Below are 22,372 nucleotides of genomic sequence, written 5' to 3'. Positions count from 1 at the left end.
CTAGCATTCAAAGCTAGATTTGCTATCACTGGTTTAGACGTAAGAGTTTTCCCATCAGTCTTTTGTTTGTGCTTGAAACCTATAGGGTAACCATGAATCTTGTAACAAGTCTCCACACTATGACATGTATAACCACAATGAGCACACTGAATCTTGTTAGGAACCGCCTTAGTGTTTTGTTGATAACTAGATCGAGTAGCATTCACTGTGAACTGATCATTAGTAGAGACTTGAAAAGCTGAAGCATTAGGAACTGTAACAATGTTTCGTTGACTGTGATCTTGATCCAAGAGGTTGTATATCTCTGAAAAATCCGGTATAGTCTTTTTCATGATGATCTGACTTCGGATTGCAGCATATGATTCATTCAAACCAGATAGAAATTTCACAATCTTAGCATGATCTGCAATTGTTCCAGTAGCTTTGCAACATTTGCAATTTTGACAAGTGCGAGTACAAGTAGCACCATCTAAATCATCCCATAAAGTCTTCAAAGCCGTATAGTAATCCGAAAGACTCATCGAACCTTGTTGTAAACTCCATATCTGTTGAGTTAATTGATATGATCTTGGAAGATTTGTAATGTGGAATCGAGTTATCAAATCTTTCCAAATTTCTGCAGCATCGTTAAAACGAAGGATACTCTTATAGATCTGCTTAGTGACGGAATTTAGAATCCAAGATTTGACCATACTGTCGCAACGTGACCAAACTCTAAAGCTAGGATCATATTCAGGAGGTCTTGGTAAAGATCCATCAACAAAAGCAAACTTATTCTTAGCATCCAAGGCAACGAACATAGCTATTTTCCAAGAAAAAAAGTTTGAGCCATCAAGTACCTCAGATACAATTGTTGAACCCGGATTATCACCATTAGACAGTGCATACGGTGAATAATGAAAATCCATGAAATCGAACTGTGGTGATTGATGAAGCGAAGGTTGTTGAGTGAAATTATGTTGAATCGGTGAAGAAATCGGTGGAATCGGTGAAGAAATCGGTGGAAGCGATGAAGATTTTGATCGATCTGGAGTTTTCTCAGCTGATTCTTTGCTCGATCTTCTAGTACGACGCCGTAATCGTGAAACGGAAACCATCACAAGACCAGAAAAAGTTTCTCAGCTGAAATTTTGAAAGATCCAGTCGGAAAACGAAGAAGAAAACAAATGAATCAATGAGTTCCACAGTGTAGAAGCTCGAAGATCCGAGAATCGATTGAGTTTTAGTACTCAATGCTCTGATACCATAATAGTTGAAGAGAGAATTGAAGAGGAAACGAAGAAGAAGATGAATTTTCCATTAACTCTCTTGAAAGTTTGTTACAACAAAAACCTTCTATTTATACAAGAGTGTTCCGGTTATCAACATAAATAACCGGTTTACACTAAACCAAACTTATATACCAATAACAAGTTCATTCACATTTGGGAATGTTCTATGAACGTATCAAACTCATTAAACTTGATTGTCACTCCCTTTAAGATGAGATAATCAACGGCAGCTTCACTACTGGCCATATTTTTCACACATGATCAACTATCTCACATTTTTACCAAGGCTTCCAATCAAAACGTTGGTATTAGAGTCATGCCAGTCTAAGCTTTAGCTCTTATCTTCCTGAGTCGAGTTATAACATAATTTCTTTTAAAAAATTAGACGTTTGTGATCATCATCACATGCCAGTTTAAGGAGGAATATTATTTTTAGAATTGTAAACAACCTAGAATTCCTAGAAGAAATGTTCATACGTATCATGTATATAATTTGGGATATGACCATCTAGAGAACTTCTATAAGATTATCTATAATGCAACTTATCAATTTTTAAAAAAAATCAAAATGGGTTCTTGATCAATATATATCTTCTGATTGTTGATGTGTTGAAAATGAAAGGATGTACTTGAATTATTATTATTATTATTATTATTATTATTATTTTTTTACTTGAATTATTTAGTTCTTTTTCACTATTCTTTTTCTTTTATTTGGTGTGTGGAGCCATAAAGTTTCAATAATTTATATGAAAAGAAAATAAAAATAAAAACTAAAGAAACCAACTGTGAAGCTCTTTAATCTTATTCTATCTGTTGGATCTCTTTGCCTTTATTTGCTTTGCATGTGGTTTTGCTGTTTGTGATAAAGACCATATCTTCTCATAATTCTTTTTTCCAAATCAACACATCAAATATATAAAGACTACAAATACTAATTTATTCAAATTTGTTATAATTTTTGAAAAAAAACTTAAATAATTAGTGGATCTTTCACCAAGTCTTGCGATCACAAGGCAATACATGTAAGGAATTAAATATTCAAAAATACCAACACGTAAGAAAAAATTGAGTTTGATTCAGAATGGATTAAGACTCACAATTTATAAAAATTAAAAAGAGAAAGAAAATAATCAGTCATCATTGCATATCTTAGTGAACAAAAATCAATAAGAAAAGGATAATATACTTTTTACCAACATCACATAAACCTAAAAGCATTCACGCAAAAGTAAATTAAAAACTCAGAAAAAGCTGAATTAAGTTATGAATTTTATGGAAAGTGTTACTGTGTTAGTGTTGTTATCATTACCACTTTAAAATAATTGTGATGAAATATAAAACTTTTAACTAAAAAAATAGATTGAACATGAAGCAGCATTGGGAAGGACTCGAATGTCCCCACTCTCACTGACAAACCTCTAGTGTTCCAGTGCGTTAGGTTTCACTTTCCAGTAGTATGTGTATCTAGAGTATTGTAATAGATAGTGTACAGAATCATGAGGAAAATTTTGTAATCATCGAACTAAGGCATAATTTTGATCGTGTGAATAATACTATTATTTTTATTTCTGTTTTGGTTACAAGATGATCCGGACCAAATAGCGACTAATTTTAAAGAGTGAGTATAACCATCAAGTAATTTGATAATGTTTCGACTAATCAAACGAAAGTGAAAAAGATTATGTGGAAATCGAATTCTAAAGAAGAGCAAATTGATACCATGTTGCTTAATTACGATGCTATGGGATTCATCTGATTTTCTATCCCACTATACCATTCCTACTCTGGACACTCACCCAAATATTATTCTCATCCATGTACTTTTAATATAATGTACAAATCATATCCCTAATCGCATTGACCGATGCTAAAATTTTAGTATTAGTTGTTGATTTGTTTTGTTCAAGTCGTATTTTGATAAATGAAAAATACATACGATAATCTAATGTATAAATCATACGGATAATCGCATTGATGCTAAAAGTTTTGTATTAGTTGTTGACATTTCTAATGCGTTCTTGATCATATGTATATGAACATGAGAGCCACACCGGAGCAAATTTTCATGAAACTATGCAATGGGACCCTTATTTTTAGAGGGCCCCCACAATTTTTTTTTTGGTTATATATATATGTATCTAAAATTTTTTTATAATTATTATATATAATTGAATGATTAAAAAAATAAGTTTTTACTTTAAAATTTTCTAAAACAATCAAAGATTTTTGCTTAAAGTGATTGTTTTTATTCTAGTTTTTTTTTTATGATGCTTTTGAACCAAAAAAAATTGCGATGCTATTTTTTTCCTTAATCCGTATGGGACCCCAAATTTCTTTGGTCCGGCTCTGACATGAGACTAACTATATGATTCTAATAATTTTTTTTTGCGTGAGGTGTATTTTCATAAATGAAAAGTCTATACGAAAATCATATTTCAAAAACGTAAAAGTGTTAATTAGTTATATATATATATATATATATATATATATATATATATGATTTGGTGAAAAATATGCATTTTGTATTAATAAATTTTCAAAAATTTAGATAGATTCATGTAATTTCTGCACTAAAGAGGTTTTAATTCATGAAGTAAATGTTATTTACAGACGGAAAAGTAGTGAAAAAGTGTGAAGACTATTTCTTTTACTTTTCACATAGAAAACTACTTTCCTTTTTAAATGTATGATGAGAAGGCAAAAGTGCAGACATGTGCTATCTTTTCTCCCATTTTCAACAATGTCACTCGTTGTATTATTCATAGTTTAGCAAACTGGTTTTATGTGTAAAATCTCCTATCTTTATCTATCAATCATTTCAGAACATCATATCCATCAGTTTTTGGACATTGCTACATACGTTAGTATTGATGTACCAGTTACCCTTGCAAGCTTTGAATAGTGTGGCAGAACACGTGAGATGAATTATATGTTCTGCATTTTGTTACCATTCACATAAAAGTAAAGTTTATATGTGATGCGGTTTAAGTCCAATACAAATCTTAAATCTATTTATAGGAAAGTAGATTTTTATAAAAATTAATGAATTATAATAATATTAACTTAGTCAAAAAACAATTCATTAGATTTCTAAGTCATATTGAATAACATATATGATATATCTACTTTACCAAAAAAAAAATATGTATGATATATCTAAAAGTTAATAATATTGATTATAATTCATTTTAGATAAATCGAGCTACTATTATCTCAAGTTATCAACTCCGTGACAGTACGCAAGCGACCAATTAACAAGAATACCAATAGGAGACATATGATTGATGTAATAGATCAAGTGATCAACTAAAAAAATCAAGAAGTGGTTGACATTACTATTTAACTATTTATATACGTTAGCCATTCTATTTATCCACTAAAAACGTTATACGGTTTTGTGTTACCAATCAGATTCATAAATCTCATAGTCAATCTCATCTTCAAAGCAAGAAACAATGACAAAACACATATAGACAGATAACACATGAATTCACACAAATTATTATATGATATATAGAAGATTTTGAGTCGTTTTCAAAAAAAAAAAAAAAAAAAAAAAAAATATAGAAGATTTTGAGTAATTTGTACTATGTAGCGAGATATGCATGAAACGTGGTTTTGATAATGATAAGATATTGACTATTGCGTTGCTTCTGTTTCACACAGAGGGTCCCTTATCCGACAGTGTACTTAACTCTCCCAACCTTATAATTCTCATAACTTTAATATTTTGCTCTTCTTTGTTTCTTAAGTAAATGTTTTAATTAGAAAATTGAAATCGACCTATCACACAACTTGTATTCTTATATAGTTTTCCACTTTGATATGGGTCCTCTTGGTGTAGAAAAATAGTCAAGTTACGTCCTGTTCATATTCGATAAATTACAAAACCCGATAGTGACGAAACCGTATAAAATAACTAGAATGTTATATTATTACATATTATCACCGTATATAAAATAACAAAACATCATGTAGATGTAACAGAAAAAGAAATTGTAGGTCTTAAAGTAGATATTTAAAGACTTTCCTTGCATAAAAGACAATGTACAAGATTACAAGTTTTTAAAAACAATTACGTGCACTTATCCTATAAATAGTATAATACACTTTAACAGAAAAAATGTAGAATTATAAATTTACGAATTATGAACCCATGTTATGTATGGATGGATATATGATATATCCTACTACTTACCGTCAAGGAAACTGACATAAGTCTTGACAATTATGAGCCCAACTACAAAATTTCTATGTCCTTTAGTGGGCCTTGATTTGGGCTTTTATTTTCTGGAAAATCTAAAATATTATTTTGTTTTTTTGTTTTTGTTAAATCTGTTGGCCCATAACGAGCCGGCCCATGAACATTTCCTTTGTTTTCGTCGTATGCTTGAAAAAATGGTCAAAATAAACATTTGACTAAATTTAAAGTGCCGAGAAAAAAAAACACTCAAAACTAATACGGTGTTTTGAGCTATCTTACTATTTGAATTTTTGCAAAGGCCATCTTCGACCTATTTGTTTTTTCTCTAAAATAAAATATCTTGATTTTTGCTCGAATCCTAATTCATTTTTTTGAAGTTAAATATAGAAACTTGATGTAAACTAAAAATAGAAGTCTCTAAATATAAAAAGAAAAATGGAGATTTCCATTTTGGAGTTGGAAATGGAGATGAGTTGAAAAAATCCTACTCCAAAATCTATTTTAAAGATAAAAATAAAGACGGGTAGGAGATGTTCTAAAATACCAAAATAAGCTTTAACTAACTTTAACGTTAGTGAGCCGTTAAAATCAAGAGTTATTAATTAAAATTTGGTTTCTTACTTCTTAATTACCATAACTTGATTATTATTTATATAAAGATCATTCATGAAGAAGGATTACCAAGAAGACAATGATAAAGAAGGAAGTAATAATAAATCAATGTGTTTGTAAGAAAAATTGAAAATGTCATACTGTTCAACTGGTCTCACGCTTGGCTATGGTTTACATTGCCTCAATTTCGAATCCTCGAGAGAGCAAAATTTTGTGATTTTTTTTTTTAATCAATTATGGATTTGCCATTTTTTGGGATGGCATATTTTGCCTTTTTTGAATAGTTTATGGATTTTGCCTTTTTTTAGGCTACGAAAATATGATTTAACATGCATTTTATTTGTTATGTTTGTGTTTAGTCGGTTGTGGTTGTTCTTAGGGTTTAGTATTTTGTATAAACTACGTAACTTTACCAAAAAAAATCCGAAATACATACATTTTTAAGTGTTCTAAAATGGTATATCCGTAAGATTTTAGTAAAAATGACAATTTCAAAAGATTTCTATGAAAAAATGGTATAATTAACAATAATCCCTATTTTCTTTTTAACAATAAAAATGATGTCGTTTTTATTAGGAGCCAACGAGTCCTGTCTCTTTTAACTTTGACGTTCAAAATTAGTCAAGGAAAATTTGTCATTTAGTAAGAGTTCAGATAATAAATTTAAATTTTTGTGCAGTACATGTATCAAAAAGCACCGTATTGCTACTTTGCTAGCTTTACTTGTCTTTGCAAAGCCTTCTTGTTTTGTTATGAAACTTATTAAAACAAAAGATGTCTTGCTACTGCAACATTTTACCATGGATTGACGATATACAGGGCCGGCCCTCCCTGACCCAAAGCCCAACAAGTTTAGGCGCCAAAATATATATAAACTTTTCAGGGCATTAAATTAATAAAATTATTTATAGCGCAATGGTTATTTTGGGTTTAACACTTTCTCATAATCCGGGTTTGAACTTTTCAAACAACATTTTACTATATTTTTATAATTTATAGGCAAAAAATATTTTTTTAGCTTTAGGCAGCCCATAGTATTGGACCGGTCATGACAATATACTCTCTCTCCGCTATAATTATATATATCAGTAAAAAATTTTACATTCGACGTTGGTAAAAGGGTGTCAGTGTAAGAGTTAGAACAATTATTTATTGGTAAATTGACCAATCAGCAAAGGTAGGTGAAGTGTGCTTTAACATCATTAAGTATTTTGTCGGGGCATAATTTCAATTCATATAAAACAAACTTTTTTAGTTATCGCATATATTATACAGTATTCTAGTACTTATAAAAAGGTCAAGACGTATTATGACTCGTTGATATGACTATTATAGCAAGCTGAATAATAGTATATTATTACGCATTTTCGTAAAATCGTATAGCTTAAACTACGTTGATTCCGCAGCATAAACCTTTAACTACAAAAATTTTACTATCAAATTAAAAATATATAAATAACCATGTCGGAAAATTCAATTATTGCATAAGGCTGCTTTTCTCATTATTTATAAATAAACTTATATTTGAATAATCTTATTTTGTTACATTATGTTTGAATGAACCAAAAAAGATAGGAAAAATCAAAGATCGTTAGACATAAAAACATCGTGGAGCCTAAAAGCCTAACATTTAGTACGTGAAACCCACATGGACTAACATGTTACATCTCCCGTAGCTATAATACGCAATATATTTTAATATATAATGTCTACATTTATGTGCATTGTTTTTCAAAAGAATAGAGGGAGTTTTGGTTAGGTACTTGCATGTTTTTCATTTCTTTTCTTCTTCACTGAACAGGTGGAGTCAACCCAAGTATGGCTGCGTCAAGCAAATCCAGAAGTTATAATGGCGACAATCTTTGAAAACAAATCCGAGTTTTAAGGTAAAAGCGAGCCAAAACATAGTGATTAGCTTCTTTTCAAATACGAGAGCGAACCTCCTCAAACAAGGGCTCTTGAATCTTGATATACCATCATGTATATTTATGGTGAATAATTCGTGTATTTGGTCAATATCGTTATAAAAGCAAGGTATAACACAGAAATTTATTTTTAAAACTAGCACAAAAAATACAATACCATTTTTGGTACGCTTTGCCTTTGTCTGCTCCATTCTGTGTAGAATAACTATTCGGAGCTAATCTTAAATTTTGAAATCCGCGGATAGTAGAGGTAAGTTTACATACAACTACAATAATATAATGTAAGTTTTACTTGAACGTTTTATCAAAAAAAAAAAAGTTTCGCATGAATAAAGATGCAAAATCGTTAGAACCTATATATAGTAATACAGCAAATATGACTAATTCTAAAAAAAGATTTTTTTTTTTTTTTTTTCGTTTGTAAAACTATGAGTTTAAACTCACATTGCAAATAGACTAGAGACTTGACTATCAGAAACTATCATCAGAAATAGAAAAAAAAAATATAGGCAAAGTTCATAATACCAATTGAATACGTATAATTTTTTATGCTCTTTGATGTATTACTCTTCATAATTACGAATGGTTACACAATATTACTATGTAGATAATGTTTTTTTTTACTCATGTAGATAACGTTTAATGGACAATTATATGTCTTGAGTATCTTTCTCAACCTAGCTATACGCCTTCAATTACGAGGTGCGGTTATTATCCTCTTTCCTTCCAAACGACATGCGTCTTTGCGTTCCGGTACTCAAAATTCTAGACATTTGTTTGTTAATTATATCTAATCTTATGAATTATGGTTACCATTCAATTTTACTCTGTTCATTTTTCACCCTTTGTTCGACACATTTCGTAATAACCATATTTATTTTATTGTTCCATGCAATTCTACAATTATATTTAGCTAGATCAATAGACAAACATTATCTTCCATGTATGCTAATGTTCTAGTAGTCACCAATGTAGAAAATTAATTTCCCGGGTTCAATAATCAATAAAACAGTACAATTAGACTAAAAATATTTGTCTGTGTTTAGTTAATTCAATTGTGTTTAATACTAAAAGCATTTCGTTCAAATAGAGGATAAAACAAACATGTTATTACAAAAATAATCAATGTGATGTGAAGCTTAGGCAAACAAAAGCTTTAACAATCACATACGGGAAAACGGTCTTTTTCAATCTTATCTATTTGTTGACGGGTTTTTTCCAACACAAACTATGACCTCCAGTCGATTTCAACCCAAACCCAAATATAATTCAAAATCGAAACCTGAACTAATACAAATGAGCCGATTTCAACATGACAAGAAACGGTGTTAGTTCAAAAGTTAACGGTTGCTCAACTTTGGGTAATTCTCTCTCTATAGCATTCAGCAAACCTTGAAAATAAAATCAAATAACCTTGAGAACCATTAACTTTCGAACTAATATTGTCTCACATCGTGTTGAAATCGGCTCATTTGCATTAGCTCAGGTTTCGATTTTGAATTATTTTTGGGTTTGGGTTGAAATCGACTGGGGGTCATAGTTTGGGTTGGAAAAACCCGCCAGCAAATAATTGATGTTGAAAAATGCCGTTTTCCTCAATCACATACTTAGATGTCCCATAAAGGACATGAAATAAATGAAATAAAATAAGGAAAACTTACTAGATAAACCCAAATTATGATTCTAATTACTAGAATGTCTCAAAAAATTTGGGGGTTAAATAAGTTATTTTCATGACCATAATACCCTTTCTCTCTTTGTTAGGAATAAAAAAAATCAAAATTACCCTTAAATATATTTAAAAAACGTGGTGAAAAAATATTTGGAAAAAAATATATTTAAAAAATCTGTTGGGTTAATTGTGACAGGATTATTTTTCATGACAGACTTATTTTTCTATGACATAATTTTTTTCTCCCACAGACGTACTTAAAATAGGTTACGACAAATATTTAATTTGTAGCAAATTTTTTCCTCACGACAGACTTGCTTTATTATGACACCACGGACTTTCGTAATTTTGACAGATTTATTAAAATATGCGGCAAAATTATTGTCTTAGTGGCGTCAGACTTATATTTTTCGATAAAAATCTGTCATAATGTAGCAGATCTGTTAATAAAAAAAAAATTATTACTTTGAATTATTGGTGATAACAGATTTATTTTATGTTATGATAGTTTTTTTTAACAAAAATCATAAATGTGACCGCAAATTTGTTATAGAAAAATATAAATTGTTAGAATGACATAAACTCAACAGAAATGTTTTATGTTATGACAGATTTCTTTTATATTACGACAGATTTCAAATAGGCTATAACAAAATATGTCTTATGATGGCAGCTTTATTGATGAAAATAGAATTTTAATCTGCACAATAAGGTAATGACAGACATATTTTTATCGCAACAAACTTATTTATAGATGGTTCATGTGTGGCTGTCTCTTTCTTAATATAGATAAAGATAATTTTTTCGTTTTTATATATTTTTTTTCTTTTTTTATTTATTTATTATTTTTTTGTATTTTTTTCGTTTTTTTTTGTTCTGTATTTTTTTTTCATTTTATATTTTCTTGTCGTTTTTTTTTTCTTTCTAATTTTCTATTTAATTTAATTATTATATGTTAATTATTTTATTTTAATTGAATTGAAAATAAAATGGGTATTTGTTTTTTTTCGTTTTTGATATTTTTAATATTTTCTTCATCCAAAAATATATATATATATATATATTTCAATTTATATATATTTTGTTTCTTTTGTATTTTTTCTGTTTTTTTTTTTAGTTTTATAATATTTTTCTGTATTTTTTAATTTTCTATTTAATTTAATTATTATATGTTAATTATTTTATTTTAATAGAATTGAAAATAAAATGGGTATTTGGTCTTTTAACACAAAAATTGTGTTATTCTAGTAAACCATAATATTTGGGTGTTAATCTAGTTATTTTTCTTCTGATTTGAGTCAAACTAAGTAATTTTCAGATAAATAATTACTATGAATATTCTGAGTGATATGTTTTTCCTTTATCACAACATGGATTCAAATCCGTTAATTTGTGAATTGTAGAAAATAAGCGATTAACATATTCCGCTCACTCTATTGCTTAAAATAATTAATTTTACATTTGGTAGTGCTTTAAAAAAAAATTCTAAATCATAAAAAGAAAAAATGATTTTAATTGTACTATTAGCTATTAATAATTACTAATTCCGGTAGATATTTTCCTATTAGTTTGGAAGTTGGACGAAAAAACAATAACATGGTTCAGTTTATTTTTTGTTGTTGTTAAAACGTCAAACAAGATTCAATTGATTAGATTTAATACTAATTAATTAGTGGACTTTTCCTAATTTATTGACACTTTTGTATGTTATGCAAACAATGTACACAAATAAAGGACATAATTAAGTACCTTGTATCCCCGTGGTAATCATGATTTAGAATCTAAAGAGGCATAATCTGAGATCTTAAGCAACCACATGGGACATGTATGCCATTAAACATCATGTAAACTAGATCCCAAGCTTCCGAAACATAGGAGTTAAATTAGGGAGCAGACGAACTTATCATGGCTACTTTTTTTTTTGGGTAATCGATTGCAAGACCGAATCAAAGTCCACGCTGCTAATTTTTTTTTCTTTTCTTTTTTTTCTAACCCAATGTTAAGTAGACGGTAACTAATATATATTGGGATACAAACCAACGTTTCACATCGGAAGTTTTGAAAATAATAGTCTAGTATATAAATCTAGTCTAACTCTAATTAGTATAAAACCTTTTGGAAAGAAGTCCAAAACAAATCCGTACATGCTTAGACACTTGGACCCAAAGTGGACTATATCTTACTAATGAAAAATTGGAATAACCTTAAAAAGCTTAATAACCAGACGTTTATAATAGTTCACTGAAACATCCGATAAATTTTGTTTTTGTTTTGATATTATATTTTTTTTTAATGTGTTTTGATATTATATTAAAATCTTCGTATTTTTGTTATTTTAAATTCTAATCATATTAAAAATAGTCCTTTTTTCTACATTAAACGTTTATATTATAAATTTTTTATCCAGACATGTCCCATTTTTCATGATAATTAACATTACAACGTTTTCGGTCCTTACACATCTCAACTGATGTGGTTAATTATTAATATAGTGTTGGCTATATTCACGGTTAAGGGATAATAATATTATTAAGTGGAGTTCTAAACTAACTCGACTTGTTAATCTAAATCCAAATAGGAGTTCTAAACTGAAATTGCAGTCCATATAGGTTCATGGCATATCAACTTACTGATTCGAAATTCTTGTGCTACTACAAGCAATGTGTTATAAGTTCTAAAGGCATGTGAACACACTAATTTAACTAGACCAAATGTTATAAATGGATTTTGATTACTATACACACATATACGTTATGTTGACATATATCCTACATGACAGAGAGTTAGGTCTATAATCTTGAATAGAAGATAGGTTCAATTTCGGATCAACTACAAACTTCCTGGATCAATTCTAGATCTTTCTATATATTAATCCAAGGTGGGATAATATCGTAAATAGTAATGAATTGAAAATAGAAAGTCAAGGTCATCACATGGTATTGCCTTTTAGTGACATGCACATAAAGGGCCACATTGTTTGCTCAACATGGAACACTTCTCTTAAATCCCACTTCAAACTTAACACCAGCTTTGGGAACGTTCAGCTTTTTCATCTATTTCTCCAGTTAAAATTTTTAAATCCTCGTCCATTATTCAGCATAATTATATTATATACAATAGTTTCAATTATTCATATTGTTACTAGTTTTATTAAAAAAAATTTGATTTAAAGCCATACAATATTTTTTTTTAAAAGTTAATTAAATCATTATAAAGCTTCAATATAAGTTTTCCTATAAATTAGTGAGGACTTTTTGTTAGTAATAAACATGCTGCAAGCTGGGGGCATTTACATTTAAGTTTATGAAACTTTCTAATGAAAAAGTTCTACCACATAACAGCCAGATATTTTGCTATTAATATAATATTAAATACGTTTTTATAATATAAATCCACTCTTAGTTTTAAAATATACATTTTGGAATTTTCAAATATATGCCTTTAGTAAAACAAATTGATTACTTATCTTGACTAACTAATAGAAAAACCCACTTAGAATATTATGTATTCATTTCACATCTAGGTGACTATATGTATATGAGAAAAAAGAAAAATATAATTTTATCTAAACGAATTTGGTTTGAGGTTAGCAAAGATTCAAATCTCTTTCTCTCCCATTTACATCATTGTCTATGTTATTTCTCTCTTCTCTCCCTCTCCCATGTGGTCCTTGACCTCTTTATATCTCTCTTATCACTTTCTCATTTTCTTTACATCTCTAAGTGTCTCTATAACCCGAAACAATTTCTTACAATTTTCTCTTGTCTTCTCTTTTCGTTTGCTCTTCTTTTTCTTCTTTCACACCTCTTCAACAAAATATACAACTTGTGGAATAAACATAAACCCTCTATAATCTATATAGCTTCTCTCACTTTTTTCTTTTAAACTCTCGTTTTAATACAACCCTTATCTTTCTCTCTATCTCTTCTCTATTATCAATCTAGAACGAGAGAGAAAGAACACAACTTAAAGGTCATTTTTCTTGCGGCATTGTAGTGTTACAACTAATCAAAAAGTAGAAACAAGAAAATGTCTAACAGAAGATCAAGACAATCTTCAAGTGCTTCAAGAATCTCCGATGATCAGATGATCGACCTCGTTAGTAAGCTCCGTCAGTTTTTGCCGGAGATTCAAGAACGGCGTCGTTCTGATAAGGTATACTACATATATACAGATTCATTTCATTTGACCTCTTTCGTATATATATATATATATATTAATGTAGACTCCTAACAATATTATTTTCTCAAAATAGGTGTCAGCATCGAAGGTACTACAAGAGACATGTAACTACATAAGAAAATTGCATAGAGAAGTTGACAATCTCAGTGATCGTTTGTCGCAGCTTCTTGACTCTGTTGATGAAGATAGCCCTGAAGCTGCCGTGATTAGAAGCTTACTCATGTAACCTTCCAATATTTTTTATTATAACTTTATAATGTTAGTATTTATTAATTTATCTATATATGTAATCTTTATCGTCCTTAATATATTATCAGTGACGTGTTTTATCTTTTATGCACTTCCGAATTTTGGTCCAGCTATTTACATTATTTCATCATAGTCAGTAGTCTCCTAAATATGTGATATTTATTATATGAGCAATGAACATTGTGATGTCCAAACTGGATTGTGTCAGTCAAAGATCCAAAACACAAATGCTGAATGAAATAAATAATGAATAATCCTTAAATTACTATTTTTTTTTCCAACAACTATATTATATTGACTCATATAAACCAATGCTGAAGAACATTATTTATAAAAGTGATGTTATGCGGGTGAGTAAGAATTTTTCGTGTCAGATTATCCGCTTTTACATTCGCATTACAAGAAATTAAAGATAAAAAAATAATCTAACTCTTTCTTGTCCACTACAAGAGATACGGTACTTTACGTCGGTTTATTATGACTTTTACGTCAGTTTATAATTGATTTCAATCAAATGGCAACGGTTATTAAACCAAATTAATAACCTTCGACGCTAAAAATCTTAACATCAGTTACACAACCGACATGTACTTTAACGTCTGAATCTTTGCGTCGGTTTTATAGATTATAACATCGGTTTTTTGTGACTTAAAAGTTAAAATCTATTTTCCTGTTTGAATCACTTATACAACCGACGTGTATATAACTAATATTTTTCAATTATTTTAGTCAATTACAATTTGACTAAAATAAATCATTACAATTATATATATAATTATATATTTATACTCTAGTCAATTACAATTTCAAATGATAATCTGTATAAAAATTCAATTAATCAAAAGAACTTGTTTTTACATAGAATATACATGTCACAGAATCAATATGATAGATACAAATTTAGCTTCATCTATAGCTCTCCATAGTTCTCAAATTGCTGCTTTTGTAATACACACTTCATCTTACCTGAAATTAGAGACAAATTCAAGAGTTATACAATTTGAAAATATCATACAAGTTTCAGAGTCATATATATTTCCAAAACAGAGTTAAATTAGATTGTTACCTTGTCACTTGATATACTAGATGATACTTGATGCAGCATGTTATTGCAGTAACAAGGTTTATGTCTCAACCATTCTAATTCTCCTATAAAAATTAATGAACATGTTAATATATATACTAGAGAAACACTTGATAGGATAGAGCTTGAGTATCATAGACATTCTCTTGTCACTGATTATAGACATTCCCTTGTCACTAATTCTAGAGAAACACTTGATATGATAGAGCTTGAGTATGAAAGATAATTTGCTAAATGATTGACACCCGTCATAGAGAGCTTGATTACAATCTGACATCAACTCATCAAATGCTTTATTTTCTTTCAAAGGATCCTCAGGCATGTAAGCAAACTCATCAGTTTCTCCCTCAAACTCAACAGATTCTGCATTCACATTTGGTGTAGTCGTATGTATACTTGGAAAGACATCACCAAGTAGATTCAAGATTGGATCTTCAGTCTGATCTATGCGAAGTTGATGATCTGAACTGACTGTTTGTTCTTGGCCGTCTAATTCCTTACCATGTAGATACCAATTTGTGTATGTGCTTAGAAATCCATGACACATCAAATCACCTTCAATGTCTACTCTAAGTTTGTTCTTGACAAGGCAACAACGTTGACAAGGAGATTTTAGCAGGTCTACCTTTATTTTACTAAAGACAAAATCCAAAAACTCCTTGACTTCGATTATGTAATCTTGAGACAATCGAGGTTTTGTTATCCACGACTTATCCGTATCCATATTCATCTTAAAATTTCCTAGATAACAATGACCACTTCTCTGGAAATATTTCAGAGATTCAAGTTTACGTTACCCATAAAAATAGAGAATACGTTTCTACGATGCATGCGGACATCTTAGTTTCAAAACGAAATAATTAAGAAACACAGAATCTTATAGTTTGCTAAAAACAACATGAAAAAACCGTACAAGGCTAGCTAATATAATCTCACACCAAACAAGCATTAACAAATTATGGGTAAACAGATGGATGGATACTATAATCTCACACCAACACCAAAATTTCAAGGTACAAAGCAAAATCAAGCTTGTGAACAATGATCTCTTCTCTGAAAATACTTGAGAGACTCAAGTTTAAATAACCCATAATACGTTTCTAATATGCAGACATTTTAGTTTTCTAAACCATATAAGAAATCAGAACAAACACAAACCAATTTCATAATTTACTAAAAACAACATGAATCGCTTCCATGAAAAACAGTACAAGGCTAGATTCTCATAAAACAACAGTAATAGGCTAGATATTCAGGAAACAACAATACAAACCTAATCTCACACCAAGCACAATCAAAATTTCATACGACAACTAAAATTTCAAGGTACAAAGCAAAATTAAGCAAAATCTCAAGGGAACAGATTCAATACCTTATTGAAAATTGAGTTAGAGCTTCAAGTATCCTTCATCACGGCGTCTGGTTCGAGTTAGAGCTTCGAATTAGAGCTTCAAGTCTCCTTCACCACCAAAAACCACCAATCGTAATCAACTTTACAAAATTCTACAAACAAACCTTCGATACAAGCTCCGATTTCGAGATTTTAGAAGAAACTAATCGAGGTCATAGATATGTGAATGAAGAAGACGAGTTTTTTTCTTTCTTCTTTTTTTTTTTTTTTTGAGAAAAAGAAGAAGACAAGTGTTATTCATCAGTTGTCTTTAGAAGTATCTACAGTGTTAGGCTTTAACAAAAATAAATATGGGCTTTAATATGTAAAGAGCCGAATATGTAAAGAACCGAATATTACGACAAAAGAGTTACGTCGGTTTACATAATGACATTAAATTCCTTTATTTCCAAAAGTTTAAAGTCGGTTTATTATATGACTTTAATAATTCGACGTAAACAAGCGTGTCTCTTGTAGTGGTCGCTCGGAATCGCTTCTAAATATGTTGAGAAAACCGGTTACTCTTCCGGAGGAGACACCATCTTCACCAAATCTGAACAGTCTGTAAAGAAAACTATTTTTCACTTATCTTGGCCGATCATGCATCTCTTTTTCTAGTATAGTGCTTCGACTTTTATATGTAGAGAAGTTAAGTTTTTTGGAAGATTTTGAAATTAATGGATAATTATCTCAAATTTTGAAATTTGTTATCAACTAATAATATTAACTATTAATTATTTGTTGGGTAAGCACCGGGTCATATTTATTGCATTTCTATAAATGACTTTGAGGTTGACGAGGTAATGAGAGGTATCTCCATTTAACGATGATAAATAAATACTCCCTCTGTTTTACAATATTAGATGTTTTAGATAAAAGCACAAAGTTTAAGAAAGTAATTAATTTTGAGTTTTTTATATTAAAAATACAAATTAATATCTATTAAAAATAATTTGACCAATGATATAATTTACTGCTGAATATAAATAGTCAAAAAGCTGTTTAATTTAATATTTTGCTTAGAAACTTTAATTGTTTCTTCAAAACATCTTATATTGTGAAAAAAAAAAAAAAAAAAAGTCTAAAACATCCTATAATATGAAACAGAGGGAGTATGAGAAAGCTCATGATCATGACTGTGTATATGAATGTCCGACAAATCTTGTTGGAAATTTTTTGGTGTATATGTTAGATCATCTCCATTCATAAATTTTTGATGGGTGTTTTAAACATAATTTCATATTAAAATTTAAAGACATTTTCAATTTTTGTGTCTTAAATGTCTTCCTATAGACACTCCTTCCCATTTTAAGACACTTTCATTTTTGTTTTTCACTTTTTTTTATTAATCTTTTCAAAATTTAAAGACACTCCAAAATATAGCTGTCAACAAAAAAAAAAAAAAAAAAAAAAGACACTCCAAAATATATGTAATGGAGGTGCTTTTAAAAGTAGTTTATATGGATTTAAATGACTGCCAGTTTTATTCGTTAATACGATTTTTGATATATGTTTTTTTTTTTGTGGCTGATTGGTTTATACTGTTACTGTTTATGGTGACTGTAATTTGGATTTAAAAATCTTCGAAGACGCTCAATCCCCAGATGATGAAGTAAATGTTGAAGATATCGAAGAGAAGTTCAAACTCTACATAAATGTTCAACCAGGAGAAGATGCACGAATGATTGAAGACTCGTATGAATGTCCAGATGATCATTATGGATGCTGCGAAGAACATATGCTGGAGTTCCACATGGATCATTAAAACGGTATGAAAATTATAAAATATAAAATATAGTATGATATGTTTAAAATCATGTAAAATAAATAATGATGTAAGCGATGATGTAATCGCTGATGTAATGATTATGTAAGCAATGATGTAAGCGATGATGTATCGCTGAGGTAAGCGCTTATGTCAGCGCCTTAAAACCTCCTATAAATAAGTGTGTAACCCTTGTAAGAAAACACAACTTGAAATATCATAAAATTTCATAATAAGCTTTCTCTCTCTACAATGTTTCTCTAACTTCTCTCTAAGTTTTCCAGACTTCCTAACTTCTTCATAAACCTTGTTTCTTTCTATTCTAAACACAGTCGCGATTCTGTATTGTTCTCTTAAGGTTAGCATAAGTGGTCCGTCAATACGACGGTCAAACACGGCAGTCAATAGTACTCGCCGGGGTTCACAGTTCCTAATAGTAGGTTGAGCAATACAGATGGCAATGAGGCCCGAACCGCTCCCTTTACCTGGAATATGAACCCTTGCTTGTAAACACGACTCGTCGTGCTAGACTTAGTCAACACGACCCTCCGCTCGTGCTAGCTTTAAGATTATGGTATCAGAGCCAAGGCTTGTGTTAAGATAGAGCGAATCATTGTTTATGACTGATCGTTTTGAATGTTCTGGAAAACAAACTCTCAATCATGTCTCTTTCTAAGCCTCCTAAAAACCCTCAGCTAAATCCTTCTATAGATTCTCAATTTGCTATATCTACTTTACCAAAAATCCAAAGAAATAATTCCCTTTCTAAAATAAATTCCTTGTATGAAATTGAATACGTTCCCAGAGATCAATTGCCAGAAACAACTCTCCCGTTGGTTAATCCTTATGAATACTTTGCTAAAAAGCCTAGTGCTTTTTCAGTAAAAGGTGTTCGTGATTTGATCAGGCCATCTTCCAGTCGACGAGTATTGGAATACGTACAATCCAGCAAGTTTTCATCCTGTCAAGTTCCAGCTACCGAAGAAGAACAATTCATCTCGCTAAATATTCCGGAGCATCTACCAAGGCTATGGCAGCATCAGGGCTACACTCATCTACACTTTGGTGTAGTAAGAGTCGGTTTAACCTTACATGCACGAAAAGGTTTACCGGTTGTAGCACGAATAGCTTTGCTTGACTCAAGGCTCAAATCTTATCAACAAGCTTGCATCGGAACAGTACAAACAACGCTGAACGCAGGAACAGTATTTATAACACTGTTTCCCAATTTCAATGTCTCACTACAAGATCCAAATCTCCTGAAGGCGCTTAAGGTTCAATTACAACTAATCGGAGCACCTATGCAAGAAGAAAGTGTGGCAGCAACTCTACATCATCAGATTGTCTACAGAATCCAAGATCATGCTCTCGATCTTGCATTACCAGCATCAGACGAGGCTTTATACCTTGAGGTCACATCGGCATCACAAGCACCCAACTCTATTCAAATACCAAGGCAGATATCTCGAGAAGAATTGCTACGAAAACTGCCAGAGTCATGGGTAACAAGCTATGAGAAGATACATCAAGCATCTCAAGCACCGATTCAGTCAACTGACGTAAGCTTTCACTCTAGAAGCGATGGAACCACAGAGATAAAGTTCGAAAAGCCTAGATCGTCTTGTCAAAAGAAACTCTTTACTCAATTCACTATCCAAATTGAGGAGCAAGAGTTCTATGATCCCGTCAAAAAGAAAGATCTTCAACCAATCGCTTTTGGTCAGAATGGAACTGTCGTATATCCATTCAAAGATGAGAACGGACACTGTTACTTCGATGTCTGCTCATGCACAGCATGTTTGGAAGATTCTTATGAATCGGATGATGAAAAGCGAAGAAGACGGAGAAAAAAGAAGGATCCACTTTATAAACGCTACCTTGAAGGAGATCCTACAGTAGGTCCACTTGGTGAAGACAACTACGATTTCATAGTCGAATATTCAACAAAGAAGGATGACTCAAACCAGCAACTCATGATGATAAAGATGGATTTTCCTCCGCCAAAAGACTTTGTCAAGGACGATATTGTGCATACACCAAAAATTGTTCCAAACAACATCAACCCCTCTGGACCCGACGAATTAAGCCAAGCAGAGAAGGTTCTCAACTGGCAAACAGAAAATGCCTTTGTTCAGAATCAATTACTGTCATCTATTAGCCGCAAGGTTGATCAAATGTCGGAGAACAACAATAGAAGATTCAACAGTCTGCAAAGAGCCATATCAGAGATTCAACAGAAACTCAGCAACTTGCACCTGGAAATGATGTCTATGGCGAAACAAATGAAAGTTGATACATCTCAGTTCAGAAGTAAAGAAGCTGAACAAACCAATCTTAAATATCAACTCAAAGATCTTCAAAGGAGCCTAGAAAGTCTAGTCCAGAATCAGAGGCGAGTTAATGTGTACAATCCTTTTGACTACATGTCATCTGGATTACCCACATATCAAGAATCATATTCTCCAGGATTTCTGTCCGGATATCAAGATCCAAAACCAAAACAGCCTGTACCTGGATTCTTATCCTCGGATGAAGCTTTTACATCTCGGTTTGGCACAACTTCAACCAGCAATTTCAAAACAAAGGTGGCAAGAGCTAAACCAAGGCGTCAAAAAGATTCTGAGTTTCACATTAATCCATCCAAGAAGCCAAGTTTCACATCTTCATCAAGCCATGAGTCCGCTCAAGATGAAAAGAAAGAGGATGTTGCAAAAGAAGAAGAAATTGCGATGATCGAGTTTTCGATGTCTAGTTTACTAGACAATCTCGTGAAAACATCTGATGACGAAAGACAAGAATTGCAAGTTCAATCAAAAGAGCAGCAGTCGCTACCAATTGTTACAATGACTCACATTTCAGCTCTTTCAGATTCAACCTCTTCCGTCAATGAATCAGAAACAGATGAATCTCTTCCAAATCAATTTGCAATAGGAGATGAGTCACATATTCCAAAAGAAGAGCCGATCTATGAAGAAGTTTCAAGTGACGAAGAAATGGGTTATGAAGCTCAAGGCGTACCAAAGAAACAATTTGCATCAAAGATAATGGTGTTCACATTCGATGACATTCCTTTTGAAAAATGGAATAGTCGTCTCGACGAGTTTCATGCGTGGATGACCTCCGAAGCAATCACTTCCCCAACAGAAATGGTGATACAACAATTCACATCGAGACTTTCAGGCGCATTAAAAGAATGGTGGAATTCGCTTGGAGAATATCGGCAGCAGCAGGTGTATCAGACAACGATACCTCTACTTCTTGGAGAAATACATAGAGAATTCGTTGGCACCCCAAATCATTTAAAAGAACAACTACAAGAAGAGTTCTACACAGCGAAGTGTTGTTCATTAAAGAAGAGAGATTTAGCAAAGCATTTCGAGCGACAAACTCGAAGGTATTATGCTCTCAATGGTCTAAACAATCCAAGCCTGAAGCAAGTGTATCTCTCATCCATAGACGATTACCTGAGTCAACAAACAAAGCTGTATATCAGAGATCAAGGGCAGACAATCGAAGAAATCTCGATTGGACAAATCCAGCAGCACGTGTTCAGAACCCTTGACAAGCTTTGTAAGCAAAAAGAGTTTTGGTCAGAATTCATGGACAAGTCAAAGCATCTCTCGAAGATATGTGCTCGCCCGGATCTGAACATCAAATGTTCGAAAAAGAAAAATTGTTCATGTGAAGATCGACGGAAAGACAGAGGAAGATCCAAGAAATCATTCCTGAAATCGAAATATTTCAACAAGATTAAACGCAAGCGATTCTTTAGGAAGAAGAAAAGCTTCAAGAAAACTTCAAGATGTTTTCTATGCAGAAAGACGGGGCATTTTGCAAAAGACTGTCCAAACAAGTCTAAAAAGAAGAAGCAGTATCTCATTCATTCGATAGCCAAGATAGCTCCAGATCTTGATATCGATAACCACGATCTTGAGTCAATACTATCTTATGATAGTGACGAGAATGATGCTATATGCAGTTATTCAGATTATGACGAATCTTCAGAATCCTCATC

At 31.3% G+C, this 22,372-nt stretch overlaps 1 protein-coding gene and 1 long non-coding RNA gene across 4 annotated transcripts; one reads left to right on the top strand and one right to left on the bottom strand.

Moving 5' to 3' along the window:
• The first annotated feature begins 7,716 nt into the window (after positions 1 to 7,716).
• LOC9311544 (transcription factor PRE5) lies at positions 7,717 to 14,248 on the top strand. 3 transcript variants are annotated; one of them, XM_021026928.1, is made up of 4 exons: positions 7,717 to 7,976; positions 8,648 to 8,717; positions 13,684 to 13,842; positions 13,943 to 14,227. In XM_021026928.1, exons 3-4 carry the CDS (start codon positions 13,717 to 13,719, stop codon positions 14,093 to 14,095), a joined length of 279 nt encoding a protein of 92 aa, XP_020882587.1. In that variant the 5' UTR covers positions 7,717 to 7,976; positions 8,648 to 8,717; positions 13,684 to 13,716; the 3' UTR covers positions 14,096 to 14,227. The 3 variants fall into 3 exon arrangements, with proteins under 3 accessions (XP_020882587.1, XP_020882588.1, XP_002877136.1); XM_021026929.1 differs by lacking the exon at positions 8,648 to 8,717; XM_002877090.2 differs by lacking the exons at positions 7,717 to 7,976; positions 8,648 to 8,717 and having other exon boundaries at positions 12,092 to 13,842; positions 13,943 to 14,248.
• Positions 14,249 to 14,922: 674 nt separating this feature from the next.
• Positions 14,923 to 16,853, bottom strand: LOC110228735. Its single transcript, XR_002332240.1, has 3 exons — positions 16,575 to 16,853; positions 15,185 to 15,267; positions 14,923 to 15,084 (listed from the first exon to the last, which is right to left on the bottom strand). It is a non-coding gene; the product is annotated as an uncharacterized LOC110228735 (long non-coding RNA).
• Positions 16,854 to 22,372: the final 5,519 nt, after the last annotated feature.

This window comes from Arabidopsis lyrata (genome assembly GCF_000004255.2).
Source record: "Arabidopsis lyrata subsp. lyrata unplaced genomic scaffold ARALYscaffold_5, whole genome shotgun sequence".
NCBI lineage: Eukaryota > Viridiplantae > Streptophyta > Magnoliopsida > Brassicales > Brassicaceae > Arabidopsis > Arabidopsis lyrata.
This window is presented reverse-complemented; position numbering and strand designations above follow the sequence as displayed.

Bases quoted from the DNA above. Each gene is read 5' to 3' on its own strand.
- LOC9311544 (XM_002877090.2), top strand. From the start codon at position 13,717: ATGTCTAACAGAAGATCAAGACAATCTTCAAGTGCTTCAAGAATCTCC. The intron at 13,843-13,942 runs GTATACTACATA...TTCTCAAAATAG, and splicing joins AACGGCGTCGTTCTGATAAG to GTGTCAGCATCGAAGGTACT.